The 20,736-nt window shown below is 32.9% G+C and overlaps 1 protein-coding gene and 1 long non-coding RNA gene across 6 annotated transcripts in view; both read left to right on the forward strand.

Annotated features, from left to right (window-relative positions):
- The first annotated feature begins 213 nt into the window (after nt 1-213).
- The window catches only part of LOC131947927 (uncharacterized), a 30,548-nt gene continuing 10,025 nt past the window's right edge, over nt 214-20,736 (forward strand). The window contains exons 1-5 of one of the 5 annotated variants that reach the window (XM_059309331.1): nt 214-539; nt 12,535-12,614; nt 13,414-13,508; nt 14,263-14,414; nt 15,110-16,096. In XM_059309331.1, coding sequence (XP_059165314.1) covers nt 448-539; nt 12,535-12,614; nt 13,414-13,508; nt 14,263-14,414; nt 15,110-15,188 — 498 coding nt within the window. In that variant the 5' untranslated portion in view covers nt 214-447 and the 3' untranslated portion in view covers nt 15,189-16,096. Of the gene's footprint in view, nt 540-2,166; nt 2,250-3,013; nt 3,109-3,725; nt 3,878-4,543; nt 5,636-7,789; nt 7,930-12,534; nt 12,615-13,413; nt 13,509-14,262; nt 14,415-15,109; nt 16,097-20,736 lie in introns of those variants that run through there. The other 4 variants (XM_059309332.1, XM_059309334.1, XM_059309330.1 and 1 more) reach the window with 4 other exon arrangements.
- On the forward strand, nt 16,163-18,967 carry LOC131947928 (uncharacterized). Its single transcript, XR_009387938.1, has 3 exons — nt 16,163-16,180; nt 17,106-17,257; nt 17,876-18,967. It is a non-coding gene; the product is annotated as an uncharacterized LOC131947928 (long non-coding RNA).

The following is a 20,736-nucleotide window of genomic DNA, read 5'->3' on the forward strand; positions in this document are numbered from 1 at the left end:
AAATCTGTAAAAAATGTAAACCTCGAGCAAATCAGTTAAACACCAAAAGTAATAGATCGGGAAAAAACAACTACTAATAAATTGGATATTAATTATTTTATAATTTGAAATTCGTAATGTTACAATTAACAAGTCCAATATGTGTGTAAATTATTATGCGTATGTAAAAAACAACTTTGCAAAAATCTGGCCGAATTACTTTTGGGTTTTCCAAGCTGTGGTGTCGGGTTTTCCCGTTATTATTTGGAGCTTACGTAAATATATTTCAGCTAGATAGGTTGATTTACTTCTTGTACGACAAGATTTACGTTGAAGTTTAATTGAATAGATCGAACACAATTAGACTTAAACATAAACTAATTGGTTTTATTCGTGGTTGAATGATAACAATCATCAGTCTGGTACAATGATGAGTTATTCATAACAAATTTGATAATCGTCGTTCTCATGTTTGCTGAAGAAAGTTTCGAAGAGTCAGTTCACTGGAAAAACAAGAAAAAGTTTGTTCTTGACGAAGAGTTTAAAGCTCTTAACCTCAGGTAATATTATCTTTTATATTTACTGATAATTAAGATTTACATAGAAATAAAATAGAGTGAAGCTTTATTAATAATCGGATTTAAAGAGAAACTACCAGATTCGAGTCAAAGAAGATGGTGTAGGCTACTTCTTTAAACTAATCTTTGCGTGCATTGTATAAGTCCGTAGAAAATTAGTAGTACATTATATATAATAAAACTTATTGACATAGGAGAAATATAAAATGTTTAAATAAGTATATTCTAAAATAATTTTCACATAACAAATCACATATTCCCCTCTGCTTCTATAGATCTGGGTTTTGTCCAAATTTTTTATAGGTCAACCCTGTTTAAAGTTGTCATAAAAAAAGTGTGTAACATTTAGTCTTCTCTACAGAGGCGTAGCGACCCTTCCCGGCGCCCGGGGACAAACTTTCGATTTGCACCCCCCCCCTCAAGATTTCGAATTCCACCCCCCTCTAGCTTTCATTTTTATTTTTCCAACCCATTTTAAATGTCCCCCCCCCCCCCGCTACACTACTGCTTCTCTAGTAAAACTGTGTCAAATAACATTCTTGACACCCAAACACCAGGGGCGGAACTGCCATGCCGCCAGACCTCGCAATGCAAGGGGCGGGAGGGGGGAAGGGGAAGGGGGTTGAGTGGAGGAGCAGGCTATTTAGGGGGGTGGGGGACACAGCCGACCACAATTAATAATTTTTAAAAAAGTGTTAATGTAACTTTCGTGCATTTTTGCCTTGATGTTTTAGTTCGTAAAAAAAAATACTGTAGCTGATCTCCAGTAAACATTAAAACCACTACACAAACTTAGTGTAAAAATAAATTTGGTTAATTTCCGTGACTTGTTTCTCCCCTTTAATAGCCAAATAGGAATGGAGGGGGAGGGGGGGGGGGTACGACGTTGACACATTGGCATTAAAACTGTTCCACAGGACCTCGAAAGTGTGCTATGCAAAATAACAGTCTGGGCACCGAATCACTTGGCAATAACAAAAGAAACAACATATGGCCCAGCTTGTGTAATGTTTTTTCTAGAACAGGACACTTAGAGAAGACGAGGTCATATTATATTTAGTGTAGGCTATCGTAATGTGGCCTGAATGAAATAATTTTAGCTCTTCTGAGAAGTGATGCCTTTTTTAAGTTTTATTTTAATTTTAAAGAACTCGTTATTTAATTTATATATTGAATTAAGTTGCTTAAAATTCCAGTAAGCAGATAGATTAAATGTTTTTTTAAAAAATACACGTTTCTGTGTAAAAAAAGTGAAAGTATTTTCAAATTAACTGATTGTCAAAAGTAGGCCCTATATCGAAATCTCCCGAAAAATAATCCATTAATCGGCGCTACCAACATCGTTCTAAAGATTTTTCAAAACTAAATGTACTTTCATAGTTAATCAAATGTGTCTTACGTATATATATATATATATATATATATATATATATATATATATATATATATATATATATATATATATATATATATATATATATATATGAGTGTGTCTGTGTGTATATTCGTTTAATTTATTGTTTTAAAAATATTAACGTAAATTTACCAACCAGTAGATCATTATATTTTAAATGGCTATGTAATTGATGTTCATACATTGTTTTTGCAGTAGAGCAGAAATGGGAAATAAGTCTAGTACTAGTAAAAAGAAAGAACCACAACCTAAACACTTACAGGGGGGCCATGTTCCAGGTAACACATCGTCAACATCGTACTACTCGTTATCTCTTGTCTTACATATGTATGCTTTACAATACAATGTATAACAGTTTAAAACAAAAGTCTGGTGCTACTTTGTTATCCATATATTTAGCAGAAACATGCAAAAAAAAAAGTTGTAATGTTTTATATGGGGTCATTCATAAATGATGACGCGTTTTTTGCCGATTTTTGCCTCCCCCTCCTACATCACACATCGTCTGAAAAAGTAAGACACTAACCCTTAAAATAACTTCACACCTTGTGCCCCCCCCCCCATCAAAATTGCAGTTTTTTAAAGTTCCATTTTTTTTCAAACCTTCACTGAGCTTTATCAGCTCAGAATATTATCGTCATTTTCTATTACAATTGATTCAGTTTTCTAAAACTCGAAAAACGTCTAAATTCTATTTCTAACCTTCTGACGTTACATATTCTATACCCTCCCCCCCCTTTTCACTTTTCACACGTCATCAAAATTACGGACTCCCCCTACCCCCTCTGAGTGTGACGTCAATCCCAATGTTGTTTGATCTAATTTCAATGTACCATTTATCGTACTTTGAATTATACCAGACATACCATTAAAAAATAACATACCTTGCTATTCATTGAAACATTTTTTTTATTCGCATAAATATTATCACTTTTCAGTAAGTAATCTAGTTTTTAAGTAGTCTTGGTCATTTGAGATCGTTTAAATTATTTGAATGAAAGACTTTTATATTATTAATGAAACGTTCCCCTTTATTATACAGAGGCTGACGTTGATGAAGGTGTTATTTGTACTGTGGTACTACCGGACGGCAAGGAGGAGAAAAAACGTGTGTTTCGCTCATTTAGAATGAACGAAGTAAGGTGTAGAATAGCTTGCAATAATTTGCACCCCATATACACAGGGCTTAAAATTTCCAGGACGGGTGGCTGACAATAGTTAAACAATATAGCCCATATATTCTGCATAACTAAGATATATATATATATATATATATATATATTATATATAGTCCGGGAATAAGGGTGGATCTGTTGCATGGTGTGGGAGAGAGTTGGGAAACGCCCGTAGGGTGATGCCTTAAAGAAACAAATCTGAATACAAATTATGTCTTGCCTTTTTGTTAATAAATTAAATATTTGTTAACATTTTTTTAAATACTACTAATTATTTTTTTAATCAAAGAGGGTTTTGTCTTGGTGTTCAAATAGCCTACTGAACCTATAACTAAACTTACCAAATAAATTGACGAAAACATGTCTTATGCTAAATTATTGAACCTAATTATTTTTTATATTAAACATTGTTTTAGTGTTTGTTTAAATACTTAACCAATTACTTAACTAACCAAGTAAATTGATGAAAACATGACTTATATTTTTTAAACAGATATTTTTTAAATAAAATGAATGTTTTAGCGTTTTTTTTTATATAATCAAGCTATCACTTAGCTATTTAAATAAATTATGTTCCAGTTTTTGAAAAACCACTTACCTGTTGAGTTTGACGTCAGCGACTACGAGGTCGTCATCTACAAATCCAACAACGAAACTGTGATACCTAAACCGAATGAAGAATTCGAGGAGTACATGGATGACTTGCATCAGATCAGGATCGCAGCCAGAGGGTAACTTGGCTGCAGTCTTTACGTTTTAGCTAGGTTTTAATTCATTAATAGTTCAATATTACTTGAAATCATCTTTTTTCTCGGTCGTGCCCATGTGACAGATGGAGTAGAGTTAATCTGTTTTAGGGACCTCGGCAAATGAGGGATAGTATAATTTGAACCCGGATTCGAACTGTTTAATAATCTAGCTCTCTAACGCTGCCAGGCCACGCCGCCCAATATTGCTTTATAAATACATTTATAAAAATGTATTTCATGTACAGATATTGCGTGATAGTATGAGTATATGTTTACTGTGTATGTTTGCTGTGGCTGCTCGTCGTGGAGTATTTTTCATGTTCTGGAGTTTATGTAACTGGAGGGGATAAAGGGAGATAATTTTTAGAAAATCGTTTTTTTTTTAATTTATTTTTTTAAAAAGAGAAAAATATGTAACTGTTGACAATTTTTCTTAGTAAAAAATATGCACTTAATACACTATTTTATTTACCACACAAGTTTTCGCAAAAGTATTAGCTCGGAATATCTTCAATTAGCGCAGGGATTTATTAACAACTATTTTTCTTACCAGCTGGTGGCATATGGCTGGCACTTTTTCAGCCACCTCAGACATAACTTTTATATTTTGTTCATTTCATGAATATTTTCTTTTTAATTTCATTCCAGTGTGGTTCATTCTCGCGCGGCAGAAAAACACATTGGGAATGTAAAGCTTAAATAGATGGATGGAGAAGCTGGCTAATTAAATATTTAATAGATTAACCATTAATTGGTGGTAACATGCAATCACTTGTTTGCACTGCAAATTACAAATGGTAATTCATATTTTTTTTATCCATATTATGTAATTGAAAGTATGTTTGTTGAGCATTTGTTCTAAATATTACTTTTACTGCTGCTAGTATTATAAACTGACATTTCCATTTTATTTTATTTTACTTTATGGTTTGTTCATTTTTTTAAAAATAATATTAACCGAACAACAAATAAAAACGTATGTATTGCTATATTTGTGTGAAGTAAACGTTCTAAATAGTAGCAGTTGGTTCGTTAGTGAATATTTACCTGAAGATTTTAACCATCGCTTGAGAAAATTTGCTATGAAGGAGCGGTGGTAATTAAAATGTACTAAGTAGGGCATATACATTTTTATATACACTTTATATTATTTCTATTTTACTCGAGGGGTGGTATGCCCCCCCCCCCCCCTGGAGAGATGTATTAACATAAGTAATATTGCTAACGTTAAATAATTTTTTTTTAAAATGTAAATAAAAAAAACTAGAATCAATCTATTGTCAAAACAAAAACTCCCACATATCTTACATTTGTTACAATTTTAAATCGACAGATCCGCTATGGCAACCAAGAAAACATACTTTGAAATCACATGTACAATAAACATGTTTCTCTTTTGTTAAAAAAAAAGTGTACATTGCATTTTAATCCAACGAATTTGTGTTTATATGCGTGTATGACTGATAAGAAATGTGTGGCATTGACTAAAATAATATATTAACCATCAGTCCTCAAATTGTTTTTTTTTTATTTTTCAAAGTAAATCAATTTTTTTATATTTTCACATTTCTATTTCCATTCTTCCATCTGTGGAATATTAGTCTGCTACATATAAAATTACATGTTTATAAAAAGACCATATTTGTACACAATGGTTAAATATAAATGTGTATGTTATATTTGTCAATCTGATTATGATTACTTGTGGAAATAAATTGGGAGTAAGCTGCTCGAAACTTGTATATTCTTTATTCTTTACTTTGGATGTGAGGGGGGTAAAAGCTAAAAATCAATTTCCCAACAGAATTGGTTGGCGTATCGATCTTTCTCGGCGCCCGGGGACAAACTTTCAATTTGTCACCCCCCCACCCCCCACCCCCCCCCCTTATATTTTTTTTATATTTATAATGCAAAAATGCAGCTAAAATAAGCTTTTACTTTTTTTCAAACCCATTTTGGCACCCCCAAGGGTCGGTGCCCGGGGACATATGTACCCCACGCCTCCACCCTTACTACGCCTCTGGTTAAAATTCAAACGAGAGTCGTCAACCCGCCAACCCCCCCCCCCCCCCCCCCCACCTATATATACAAATACATGCCTAGAAATAATTAACTCGAAATAAGGTAAAATACAATACATGCTCCGTGGGAAAAATGTGTTGATAAAACCAGTGCGGTGCCACGTTGCTTAGCGCCCTAGGCTAAACTAACTTATCAAAACGCCCCCTTTCACACACATCAATTACAAAAACATGTATAAGGACACAATAAATGTAAAGTGACATATTAAATTATTATCAATTGCATAAACTTTACAAGTAGATTTCAAAATCAAAATTAAATTTTTTCGTTTCTTCTTCGTTTCTACTAATTCCATGTCGAAGCGTGTGTCACATTCTATTGAAATGTGGGAGGTGGAGGAGAAGGTATTTTTACCAAAGCGAATACCTATAGAGCCTATCTAGGCCCATTCGGGGAAGGAGGGGGCGCAAAAATTGGTATTCATCATGTGCACTGAAATAAATAGCTAAACCTTCGTATAATACCCTGTCTATAGTTTATACAATGTTATCAAAGTAATAAATATTTTGTACTTTTTAAAAATGAAGATTAAAATTTTTTGTACCCCACTGTGGATAGAGACCTAGGCGACAGCCTAGTTCGCCTTTGGGGCCATCCATCAATGACGTCACGTTTTTTTTTACGTTTTTTACCTCCCACCCCCTCCCGTCCGTCACACATCGTAACAAAAAGCTAGTCCCCCCACTCCCCTAAAATGACCTCAGCCTACAACCCCCCCCCCTCAAAATTGCAGTTAAACATTTCTTAAAAAATCGATATTTTTCCAAAATCTTGTCTGAACTCTGTCAAAATAGAGTATTTTTATCAATTCCTATTACAATTTAATAAAACCATTTTCTAAAAGGCGGAATAACGGCAAAAACTCGTTTTCTGACATTGCTTTTATATATATATATATATATATAATGCAAAAGTGTGACGTCATACCATCTAAACCCCCCTTTCCCCCTCCCCGTCATCATACACCGACACACAATTATGGACCCCCTCACCCCCCATTCGAGTGCGACGTCATTTATGGACGACCCCTTATAGGTAGCGCCGTCCCTGCGTTTAACATTATCTTGCTTTGATTTTTTCCCTCTCTGGACGTGTAAGTCTATGGTACGCATGTTGCAAATGTAACTATAGTTTTAATAGTTTTATGAGCCGTTATTGGCCTATAAACTATACATCTAAATGGCTAGAACTACCTTCTTTGTAGCTAGAACTACCTACCCCACACCCAGAGGAAGCTAGAACTAATTGCCCCTATCACCAGAGTTTCTTCCAGGTGTCTTCCAGTCTACCTCCCCCCCCCCCCACCCGAACGAAATTTATTTCCAAAACACTTTTACCAGTACCCGTCCCCCACCCAAGGAAAATGGTGTCCGCTCCCCCTCCCACCCTTTAGTTCGCTAGTAGTATCAACCCTTTAATTCATCAATCAGATACATTGATTGATTCATTCAAAGGCTACATTGTACCAATGTTACTTTGTATTAAATGCTTATTTCATGTAGCCTATAGGCCTACCTAAATTTAACATTAGGTTTTACCATTTTACTCATCTCAGTGAAGTAACAACTCACTGTTGTGTGTTGGTGTGTTGGTGTGTTGGGGAAATGGGAGTGAGGGCGGGGGGTAGCCCCAAACATTTTATCTTTGTTATTCTACACGGGGTCGCACATCATTGTCGAATCCTGGTCTATTTATAACCTAGTTAGTTTTCACTACCACTTTGAATAGCAGTTAGTCATTGGTCAATTAAAAAAACAGGATATCACTATTGAGTTCACTGAAGTGGTGTGTGTAAAAACAAATGTGTCAAACAGCGCGAAAGTGTGCGAACACTTGGTAGATCTAGATACAGACGTTCAAGACGGATCTAGATCTACATGCTAAAGTGTACTTAAAATGGTAATCTCACCATATAGCTTCGAAAATTATCTGGTAATGTGTGTTGAATTTCGGTAAGATTCGTTACTGTAAAACATAGTTTATTTGACCGTTAATATAAAAATAAAGATACGTGCATTAAATTAATGTTTTAACTTAATTTAAAATATAATTGACAGAAAATTAGCAAAAATTAGTATATCTAAATATTATTTAATAAAATCGAGTGTAATAATTAATATGTTTTTAAGAATCACAGAAAGAAAAAAACTAGACTCTAGATCTAGTAAAATAAGACGATTAGATTCACTAAATGTTACTAAATGTTAAGTAGCAGCAATAAATAGCACATAGGCTTAAAATAATTAAAAATACAAAATAATTAGCAAAACATTATTTAAAATCCAACTAAAATCAATCCATGACTCATCAAGGACTCTTCTGTACTATACTATATAGGGTATAGGGCTTATAGATTTCTTCTAAAATAAATCTAGATCTAGATCTACTATTAAATACTCAATATACTACATATTATATTACTTCAACATACTAGATCTAGTGGATCCAGAATATAGTCTAATATCTAGATTAAATAGACTCTTTTTTTATTTAGGACATGGTCTTCTTCTTATATTTTGATATATGTGTTGCCTAACTTTAAAATTATAATGTTACAGGCCGATACAATATGTATATTTAGGCCTATAGATCAAAATTCTAGATCTAGGCCTTACTTTTTAAAATTAGGCCTTATTGGTAATCTCTCTCTCTCTCTCTCTCTTTCTCTCTCTCTCTCTCTCTCTCTCTCTCTCTCTCTCCCTCTCTCTCTCTCTCTCTCTCTCTCTCTCTCTCTCTATATATATATATATATATATATATATATATATATATATATATATATATATATATATATATATATATATTACCTATATATATATATATATATATATATATATATATATATATATATATATATATATATATATATATATCAAAATATACCATATATGCCCTCTATATAATGGCCTTTTTTTCATTGTAAAATTATATATTATTTATATAAATTACAGAGGACTATAGGCTCCCTATGTAAAATAACAAAATAGTGAACCAAAATTTTTTTTATGTCTGACTAGTCTATTTTGAGACTAAATTAAAATTAATGTTCAATGGTAAGCAAAGTAGTAGGCCTATATCACACAGTTATACAGGATTTAAGTTTTTAAAAACTCATTTAAATATCGCAAAGCCTTATTGAAACCTATCCCTTTCCAGTTTTGTAACCTGTTTAATGTTATCATTTATCTCCTATACAATTTTTGCATTTGCTTGTATCATAATTCCTCAATTTAAAGTTCAAGGTTATTTTTTCTATGTAGTCTATCATTAGTAATTTTGTTATTCACTACCTTCACTCATCTAGTCTACTTCACTTTGCATTAGTTTTATTTACTGATCCTACATTAATTTATAATTGCATTAATACTGATCTAAAAGAGCTGAGCTTAATAGCTTATAGATTAAATGTATGCAGTATGGTTATTTATTTCAATACTTATTTTAACAACTCATCATTATTTATAAATTATTCTTTATATTTCTTTATGCAATTATGTCTTCTTTAACGACTAATGTTGTTGTAATATTTTTTTGCGTTCACTTGTTATATTAGTAATTAGTTTTAACTTATCTATACCTTTTTTGTCAAAAAAAAAAGACTTTTTAAAGGCTCTATATTTTAACTACCATGTTTGGAGATTTAAAATATTACATGTTAAATTACTTTAAATCTTATAGTGTGCTCATTTACTGCTCGAGAAGTTTGCCAACAAGCTGCTAATTTCTTCCTATCATTTTTTTTTCTTTTATTATTTTACTTTTGTAAGTCATATCAAGAGAAGTAGTTAGTTCAAAGGGACGTAATGTGTATACATTTTTTCAGACACAATGAGAATTTTTATGAAGGGCAATAAATCTAGTTTGATTTTGTTTAATGCAGATTTGATGATATGATGAAAAATGAAAATGTGCTTTGGGGTCGTCCATAAATGAAGTCACACTCGTAGGGGGAGGGGGTCTGTAATTTTCTGACGGTGTCTGATGAGGGGGAGGGGGGGGGGGGGGTTCAGATGGTGTGACGTCACTTTTTTGCATTATAAAAAAGCAATGTTAGAAAACGCATTTTAGCCCTTATTTTGCGTTTTAAAAAAACGGTTTTAATAAATTGTATTAGGAATTGATAAAAAGTATGTATATTGACAGAGTTCGGACAAGATTTGGAAAAATTCAACAGCAATTTACACACAATGTAAACCTTCATAATGACGAGAAAAAAAAAAACAACGATAACTACTAATCATATCAATTAGGAAATACAAAAGCTAACACATATTTGATTTGTTACGTATATAGTTAAACATTAATTTTATATTTAGGTTTTTTCATAATCACAGCCACAGAAAAACTCTTATATAGTAACAACTGTAGTCACACTTAAAATCAATGTATAAATGAACTATCCAATGGGCATCATTTAACAACATCATTACCCTGCTAGAAAACTGGTAACATATAACGATATTAAAATGTTAGCACTTATTTAATTAAAATTTTTATACGTATGTTATTTTAAAAATTCAAATACATTTTAAAATTATGGAATTAGTCTTCTCCGAACTCAGTTATTAAGTTTTTAAGTTATATATTTGTTTGAACTTTTAATGTCGAACCTTAATTTACAATTATATTTTTTTTTATAAATAGAATACAAACTAAACTGACATATGATTTGCGCTGTTTTTTTTTATGAAAGAAAGCATCGACCACGCACATAATTACATGAGCAGCCCAGTTGTTACTCCTCTTGTGTTTTTAAAAATTATACCTTCATCTTCCTGCTAAACATATAAATAAGATAAAGAGGTCTAGTATTGTTTTATGTTTATTGTTATAACTGAGTCCATTGTTGATGCTAGTGGGTTCTGCCTCCAGTCCACCGTAGCCACCTCAATTGGGACACGACATAATTTGATAGGAAGCCATCCCTTTCCCTCCTAGCTATGTGTAGGCGTGGAGTATTACAGGTCGCCTCGACCTGAATCCGACCCAGCTGACCTGGGATGTGAATTAGAGGAAACACGTTAAGAGATACCCTATTGTATTCGAGGTTAAGCCAGGACATGGACCCCCAGACTGGATGGTGAGGGCAAGAGACATTGGGCAGTTGGATGTTAGACTTATTTACTGATAATTAAGATTTACATAGAAATAAAATAATAATCCAATTTAAAGAGCAACTACCAGGTTCGAGTCAAAGAAGATGGTGTAGGCTACTTCTTTAAACTAATCTTTGCGTGCATTGTATAAGTTCGTATAAAAAGTAGTAGTACATTATGTAATAAAACGTATTGTGTTTGTATACCCTTTTAAAGTAATCCTAGTGTATTAGCCTAGGCAAAGTATAACATTTTTAAATAAGTGTATTTTAAATATTTTTTTTCTCATAACAAACCACATATCCCTCTGCTTCTATGGATCTAATTTTGGTCCAATATTGTTATAGGTCAATCCGGGTTATAGTTGTCATAAAAAGTATGTAACATTAAGTCTTGTCTAGTAAAACTGTGTAAAATAACATTCTTGACACCCAAACACCAGGGGCGGAACTACCATGCCGCCAGTGCGAGGGTGGGGGGGGGGGTGGAATCAGGCCGTTTAGGAGAGGGGGGACCACAGCCCACCATAATTAATATTTTAAAAAGTGTAAGTGTACTTTTCGTGCAATTTTCGCCTTGATGTTTTGGTTTGTAACAAAATACTGTAGCTGCAGTACTGTTATCTTTATTTTACAGCCACTATAGTAAGCTCTTCTGCAAACATAAAAAACCAATACACAAACTTAGTGTAAAATACAATTTGGAATAATATTCCGTGACTTGTTGCTCCACTGTTATAGCCAAATAGGAGGGGACGTATCACTTTCACACTTTGGCATAATAACTGATCGACCAGACCTCGAAAGTGTGCTGTGTAAAATAACAGTCTTGACACTGAATCACTTGGATATAATATTCAAAACAACCTATGGCCCAGTTAATGTATTGTTTTTTCTAGAACATGACACTCAGAGAAGACCAGGTCATATTATATTTAATGTAGGCTATCGTAATCTAAACTGAATAAAATAATTTTAACTCTTCTGAGACGTGATGCCTTTTTAAAGTTTTATTTTATTTTAAAAGAATTATGTTTTATTGCTTAGAGTGAAATAAGTTGATAAAAGTTATAATTCCATTAAATAAATAGATTATATTAAATAGTTTGAATAAATACACGTTTCTGGGTAAAAGTGAAAGTATTTTCAAATTAGCCATTACGTCATGAGGTATACACATGTCGAAATATTTCGAAAAAAAAATCCATTAATCGGCGCACCTTAATAATATCAACATCGTTCTGAACATTTTTCAATACAAAATGTTCATTAATTGTTAATCAAATGTGTCCCGTAATTATATAAATATAAAGATATATATATAAATATATATATATATATTTATTTATATATTGGTTTAATCTATTATTTTAAAAATATTAAAGTAAATTTACCAACGTTGTGCGGCTGATCGTTATATTTTAAATGGTTGTTTATTCATGTTTATAACTTGTTTTTGCAGTAGAGCAGCAATGGGAAATAAGTCTAGTACTAGTAAACAGAAAGAGCCACAACCCAAACACTTACAGGCCCATGTTTCAGGTAACACATTGTCAACATCGTACTACTCGTTATCTCTTGTCTTACATATGTATGCTTTATACAATGTATACCAATGTAAACCAAAAGTCTGGTGCTACTGTTTTTATCCATATATTTAGCAGAAACATTTTAAAAAGGTAAAATGTTTTTAACACAGAGCTCATCCATAAATGACATAACGCTTTTTTATGCCGATTTTCGCCTAAATTTTCACGAAAAGCAAGACCCTGACCCCTTAAAATGAAGTCACGACTTTACCAGAACCTCCACCCCCTTCAAAACTGCAGCTTTTGAAACTTCCATTTTTATTCTAAAAACTTGACTGTGTTGGTCAGTTCAGATTATTTCAGTCAATTTAGATTAAAATTTATTAAAAGTTTTATAAAACTCGAAATAATGGGCTAAAATTCAATTTCTAACATTACTTTTTTAAATGCAAAATGTGACTTCAATTTATCTGTAATTCCCCACCCCCTCCATCTTCAGATGGCATCATAAAATTACGGACGCCCCCTTCACCCTAAGAGTGCGACGTCAATCCCTATGTTATTTGATAGCATTTCAATGTACAATTAATAATATTCTAAATAATACTAGCGATAACATGAAAATAAAATAACATACCTTGCTATTATTTGAAAATACACTTTAAAATTTTTAATTTTTTTATTCGCATATATATTATCACTTTTTAGTCAGTAGTCTAGTTTTTAATTAGTCTTGGCCATTTAAGATCGTTTAAATTATTTTATTGAATGACATGTTTATTATAAATAAAACTTTCGCCTGGGTTATACAGAGGCTGACGTTGATGAAGGTTTTATTTGTACTGTGTTGCTACCAGACGGCAAGGAGGAGAAAAAACGTGTGTTTCGCTCTTCCAGAATGAACGAAGTAAGGTGTAGAATAGCTAGCAATAATTGGCACCCCTTATACGCAGGGCTTAAAATTTCCAGGACGGGTGGCTGACAATAGTTAAACTATATAACCTATATATTCTACATAACATAAGGGTGGATCTTTTGCATGGTGTTGGAGGAAGGGGGCAATGCCCATAGGGGAATGACTTAAAAATGACTTAATACATGAAAGATTTGGTTCATTTTTTAATACTAGTACTTTTTTAAATTAAAGAGCGTTTTGGTTTTTGTTCCAATAGCCTATTTAACCTATTACTAATCTTTTAAATAAATTGATGAAAACATGTCTTATATGCCCTATATACTGAAACTAATTATTTTTTATATAAAACAATGCTTTAGTGTTTGTTTAAACACTTAAGCTATTACTAAACTAACAAAGTAAATTGATGAAAACAGGTCTTATATTTTTCAAACAAATATTTTTAATTAAACATTGTTTTAGCGTTTGTTCAAATAATTAACCTGTCACTTAACTAACCAAATAAATTAATTATGATCCAGTTTTTTTTAAGAAACCATTTACCTGTTGAGTTTGTTTAAATAATGAATCTACCACTTAACTAAACAAAGAAATTATGTTCCAGTTTTTGAGAAACCACTTACCTGTTGAGTTTGTTTAAATAATCAACTTAACACTTAACTATTTAAATAAATTATGTTCCAGTTTTTTTATAAATCACTTACTTGTTAAGTTTTTTAAACTAACCAAGTAAATTATGTTCCAGTTTTTGAGAAACCACTTACCTGTTGAGTTTGACGTCAGCGACTACGAGGTCGTCATCTACAAATCCAACAACGGAATTGTGATACCTAAACCGAATGAAGAATTCGAGGAGTACATGGATGACTTGCATGAGATATGGATCGCATCCAAAGGGTAACTTGGCTCTAGTCTTTACGTTTTAGCTAGGTTTTAATACATAAGTGGTTCTATATTTCTTGAAATCATCATCTTTTCTCGATCGTGCCCATGGGGCAGATGGAGTAGTATTAATCTGTTTTATGAACCTCGGCAAATGAGAATTGTGTTATTTGAACCCGGATTCGAACTCGAGACTTGAGGTTTAATAGTCTACTTCTCTACCGATAGGACACGCCGCCATATGTTGCTTTATAAAAACATGTATTAAAATGTAGGCCTATTTCATGTACATGTATTGCGTGCTAGTATGAGTAAATGTTTACTGTGTATGTTTGCTGTTGCTACTGATGCAGTATTTGTGATGTTCTGTAGTTTATGTATCGGAAGGGGATAGAGGGAGATAATTTTGAGAAAATAGTTTTTTTTAAATGTATTTTTTAAAAAAAAGAGAAAAATATGTTACTGTTGACAATTTTTCTTAGTAAAAAAAATATGCACGTAATACACTATTTAATTTACCACACACGTTTTCATAAAATACTTTGTTCGCAAAAGTATTAGCTAGGAATATCTTCAATTAGCGTAGGCATTTATTAACAATTATTTTTTTACTAACTGGTGGCATATGGCTGCCACTTTTTCAGCCACCTCCGATACAACTTTTATGTTATGTTTATTTCATGAGTATTTCTTTTTTAATTTCATTACAGTGTTGCCCAATCTCGCGCGGCAGAAAAACAACACATTGGGAATATAAAGCTTAAAAAGATGGATGGAGAAGCTGGCTAATTAAATATTTAATAGATTAACCCTTAATTGGTGGTAACATGCAATCACTTGTTGGCACTGTAAATTACAAATGGTAATTCATAAATTTTTTTATCCATATTATGTAATTGAATGTATTTTGTTGAGAATTTTTTCTAAATATTACTTTTACTGCTGCTAGTATTATAAACTGACATTTCCATTTTATTTTATTTTACTTTATGGGTTTTTTTTTAAAATACGATTAATCGAACAGTGAAAAAAACCTATGTATTGCAATATTTGTGTGAATTAAACGTTCTAAATATTAGCAGTTGGTTCGTAAGTGACTATATAGCTCAAGAGTTTAACCATTGCTTGAGACATTTTGCAATGGGGGAGCGGGGGTAGTTAAAAATTTACTGAGGGGGTGGAGGCACCCTTCAGTTTTACCGGGGAGGGTGGACACTTGTTAAAGTAGGGCATTTATATTTTTATAAATACTTTATATTATTTCTATTTTATCCCAGATGTCGTATGCCCCCCCCCCCCCCAAAAAAAAAAGATGTATGATAGAAACTCTGAGTATTGCAGTTTAAAAGTTCACTTTAGCTTCCAGCCTTAGCTGTCTAACAAAAGTAATATCGTTAAAGTTAAATAATACCACAATATTGTGAAACACCTAGAATCAATCTAATGTTAAAACAAAAATGCCCACAGATCTTACATTTGTCACAATTTTAAATAGGCAGCTCCGCTATGGCAGCCACAAAAAACACATACTTTGAAATCACATGCACAATAAACATGTTTCTCTTTTGTAAAAAAAAAGTGCACATTACATTTATTTAATCCAGCGAATTTGTGTTTATATGCGTGTATGACTGGTAAGAAATGTAGACCAGGGGTCTACGAACTTTTCAGTCGAGGAGCCGCATTAAATATTAAATTTCAGTTCAGGGGCCAGTTTGTTTCCTTGAAAGTCTTTGATTTTACTGGGCAAAGTTCCTCAGCCATCATCCAGAATGAACGAAGTAAGATGTAGAATAGCTAGCAATAATTTGCACCCGATATACACAGAGCTTAAAATTTCCAGGACGGGAGGCTGACAAAATCGTAGATCCTGATAAACTTTTGAGCGATTTCCGATAACCGGAAGTGGTATTTTTTCTACTTTGAATTTTTCAAAAGCGTATAACTTGAGTACTATTTCAGATAGATAAATGAAATTTCACATGTAAGTAAAAGATCTAATTGTCTACCTTCTGTCAAATTTTGAGTAATATCCGTTGATAGGAAGTACTAATTTACGCTATTTCCGATTTCTCAAAAAACGAATGTAAATTTATAAAGTACAAATAATATTCCGCACTATTATGCACATTTTCTTTGGCGTTCACAGGTGTGCAATTCTTTTTTCTACGAGACTTTATTCTATTTTTAAAAGTTTAAGTATTTAAAATGGATTAAAATTCATGTCTATATCCCGAATTCCCATCACCTTTTTTTTAATTTAAGGATATTCGAGAAAGTTTAGGGGAGATCACTCCCGGTTTATTTAAATACTAGTCCTTATTTTTTAATCAAAGAGGGTTTTGTCTTGGTGTTCAAATAGCCTACTGAACCTATAACTAAACTTACCAAATAAATTGATGAAAACATGTCTTATACTAAATTATTGAAACTAATTATTTTTTATATTAAACAATGTTTTAGTGTTTGTTTAAATACTTAACCAATTACTTAACTAACCAAGTAAATTGATGAAAACATAACTTATATTTTTTTAAACAAATATTTTTAATTAAACAATGGTTTAAAGTTTTTTTTATAATCAAGCTATCACTTAACTATTTAAATAAATTATGTTCCAGTTTTTGAGAAACATCTTACCTGTTGCGTTTGATTAAATAGTGAACCTATCACTTAACTACCCAAATTATTTAAATTATGTTCCAGTTTTTGAGAAACCACTTACCTGTTGAGTTTGACGTCAATGAATACGAGGTCGTCATCTACAAATCCAACAACGAAATTGTGATACCTAAACCGAATGAAGAATTCGAGGAGTACATGGATGACTTGCATCAGATCAGGATCGCAGCCAAAAGGTAACTTGGCTGCAGTCTTTACGTTTTAGCTAGGTTTTAATTCATAATAGTTCTATATTACTTGAAATCATCTTTTTTTCTCGGTCGTGCCCATGTGACAGATGGAGTAGAGTTAATCTGTTTTAGGGACCTCGGCAAATGAGGGATAGTATAATTTGAACCCGGATTTGAACTGTTTAATAATCTAGCTCTCTAACGCTGCCAGGCGTACAGATATTGCGTGTTAGTATGAGTATATGTTTACTGTGTATGTTTGCTGTGGCTGCTCGTCGTGGAGTATTTTTCATGTTCTGGAGTTTATGTAACGGGAGGGGATAAAGGGAGATAATTTTTAGAAAATCGTTTTTTTTTTTTAATTTATTTTTTTAAAAAGAGAAAAATATGTAACTGTTGACAATTTTTCTTAGTAAAAAATATGTACTTAATACACTATTTTATTTACCACACAAGTTTTCGCAAAAGTATTAGCTCGGAATATCTTCAATTAGCGCAGGGATTTATTAACAACTATTTTTCTTACCAGCTGGTGGCATATGGCTGGCACTTTTTCAGCCACCTCAGACATAACTTTTATATTTTGTTCATTTCATGAATATTTTCTTTTTAATTTCATTCCAGTGTGGTTCATTCTCGCGCGGCAGAAAAACACATTGGGAATGTAAAGCTTAAATAGATGGATGGAGAAGCTCGCTAATTAAATATTTAATAGATTAACCCTTAATTGGTGGTAACATGCAATCCCTTGTTTGCACTGCAAATTACAAATGGTAATTCATAATTTTTTATCCATATTATGTAATTGAAAGTATGTTTGTTGAGCATTTGTTCTAAATATTACTTTTACTGCTGCTAGTATTATAAACTGACATTTCCATTTTATTTTATTTTACTTTATGGTTTGTTCATTTTTTTAAAAATAATATTAACCGAACAACAAATAAAAACGTATGTATTGCTATATTTGTGTGAAGTAAACGTTCTAAATAGTAGCAGTTGGTTCGTTAGTGAATATTTACCTGAAGATTTTAACCATCGCGTGAGAAATTTTGCTATGAAGGATCGGTGGTAATTAAAATTTACTAAGTAGGGCATATACAGTTTTATATACACTTTATATTATTTCTATTTTACTCGAGGGGTGGTATGCCCCCCCCCCCCTGGAGAGATGTATTAACATAAGTAATATTGCTAACGTTAAATAAATTTTAAAAAAAATGTAAAAAAAAAAAAACTAGAATCAATCTATTGTCAAAACAAAAACTCCCACATATCTTACATTTGTTACAATTTTAAATCGACAGCTCCGCTATGGCAACCAAGAAAACATACTTTGAAATCACATGTACAATAAACATGTTTCTCTTTTGTTAAAAAAAGTGTACATTACATTTTAATCCATCGAATTTGTGTTTATATGCGTGTATGACTGATAAGAAATGTGTGGCATTGACTAAAATAATATATTAACCATCAGTCCTCAAATTGTTTTATTTTTTTATTTTTCAAAGTAAATCAATTTTTTTTTTTATATTTTCACATTTCTATTTCCATTCTTCCATCTGTGGAATATTAGTCTGCTACATATAAAATTTCATGTTTATAAAAAGACCATATTTGTACACAATGGTTAAATATAAATGTGTATGTTGTATTTGTCAATCTGATTATGATTACTTGTGGAAATAAATTGGGAGTAAGCTGCTCGAAACTTGTATATTCTTTATTCTTTACTTTAGATGTGAGGGGGGTAAAAGCTAAAAATCAATTTCCCAACAGAATTGGTTGGCGTATCGATCTTTCTCGGCGCCCGGGGACAAACTTTTAATTTGTCACCCCCCACCCCCCCACCCCCCCTTATATTTTTTTATATTTATAATGCAAAAATGCAGCTAAAATAAGCTTTTACTTTTTTTCAAACCCATTTTGGCACCCCCAAGGGTCGGCGCCCGGGGACATATGTACCCCCCGCCTCCACCCTCACTACGCCTCTGGTTAAAATTCAAACGAGAGTCGTCAACCCGCCAACCCCCCCCCCCCCCACCTATATATACAAATACATGCCTAGAAATAATTAACTCGAAATAAGGTAGTGTACAATACATGCTCCGTGGGAAAAATGTGTTGATAAAACCAGTGCGGTGCCACGTTGCTTAGCGCCCTAGGCAAAACTTATCAAAACGCCCCCTTTCACACACATTAACTACAAAAACATATGTATAAGGAAGCAATAAATGTAAAGTGAAAAATATAAAATTATTATCAGTTGCATAAACTTTACAAGTAGATTTCAAAATAAAAAAATTGGTAATTCATCCTGGGCGCCGAAATAAATCGCTACACCTTCGTATAATACCCTGTCTATAGTTTATACAATGTTATCAAAGTAATAAATATTTTGTACTTTTTAAAAATGGAGATTAAACATTTTTGTGCCCCACTGTGGATAGAGACCTAGGCGACAGCCTAGTTCGCCTTAGAGGCCATCTATAAATGAAGTCACATTTTTGTTGACGTTTTTTAACTCCCACCCCCTCCCGTCCGCCACACATCGTCACAAAAAGCTAGACCCCCCCCCCCCTAAAATGACCTCAGCCTACAATCCCCCCCCCCCCCCACTTCAAAATTGCAGTAAAATGTTTCTTAAAACATCGATATTTTTCCAAAATCTTGTCTAAACTCTGTCAAAATAGAGTATTTTTTATCAATTCCTATTACCATTTCATAAAACTATTTTCTAAAACGTGAAATAACGGCAAAAACTCGTTTTCTGACATTTCTTTTACATATAATGCAAAAGTGTGACGTCACACCATCTTAACCCCCCTTCCCCCTCCCCGTCATCATACACCGACACAAAATTACGGACCCCCCACCCCCCCCCATTCCAGTGTGACGTCATTTATGGACGACCCCTTATAGGTAGCGCCGTCCCTGCATTTAACATTATCTTGCTTTGAGTTTTTCCCCTTCTGGACGTGTAAGTCTATGGTACACATGTTGCAAATGTAACCATAGTTTTAGTTTTAAGGGTGACAGGACAAATGATCTCAGGACAAATGATCTCAGACAAAATATCTCAGACAAAATATCTCAGACAAATATCTCACGGACAAATGATCTCAGGACAAATGATCTCAAGGACAAATGACCTCACGGACAAAAGATTCCAGGACAAAATATATCAGGACAAATGATACCATGGACAATTGATCTCAGACAAAATATCTCAGACAAAATATCTCACGGACAAATGATCTCAGGGGCGTACCGGGTGACACCATTAAGGGGGGGGGGGGTGACACCAAGGCAAAAAGTAGCAAAATATATAGAGAAAAACTTGAAGGGGGGGGGGGTGTGGGTGCAAATCAAAAAGTTTGAGGGGGGGGGGTGCAAATCGAAAACTTGAGGGGGGGGGGGGTGCAAATCGAAAATGTGTCCCCGGGAAGGGTCGCTATACTTCTGGGGGTGACACCATTAAG

This window comes from Physella acuta, unplaced genomic scaffold, assembly GCF_028476545.2.
Source record: "Physella acuta isolate Inbredline_101_S28 unplaced genomic scaffold, ASM2847654v3 ptg000616l, whole genome shotgun sequence".
NCBI classification, from domain to species: domain Eukaryota; kingdom Metazoa; phylum Mollusca; class Gastropoda; family Physidae; genus Physella; species Physella acuta.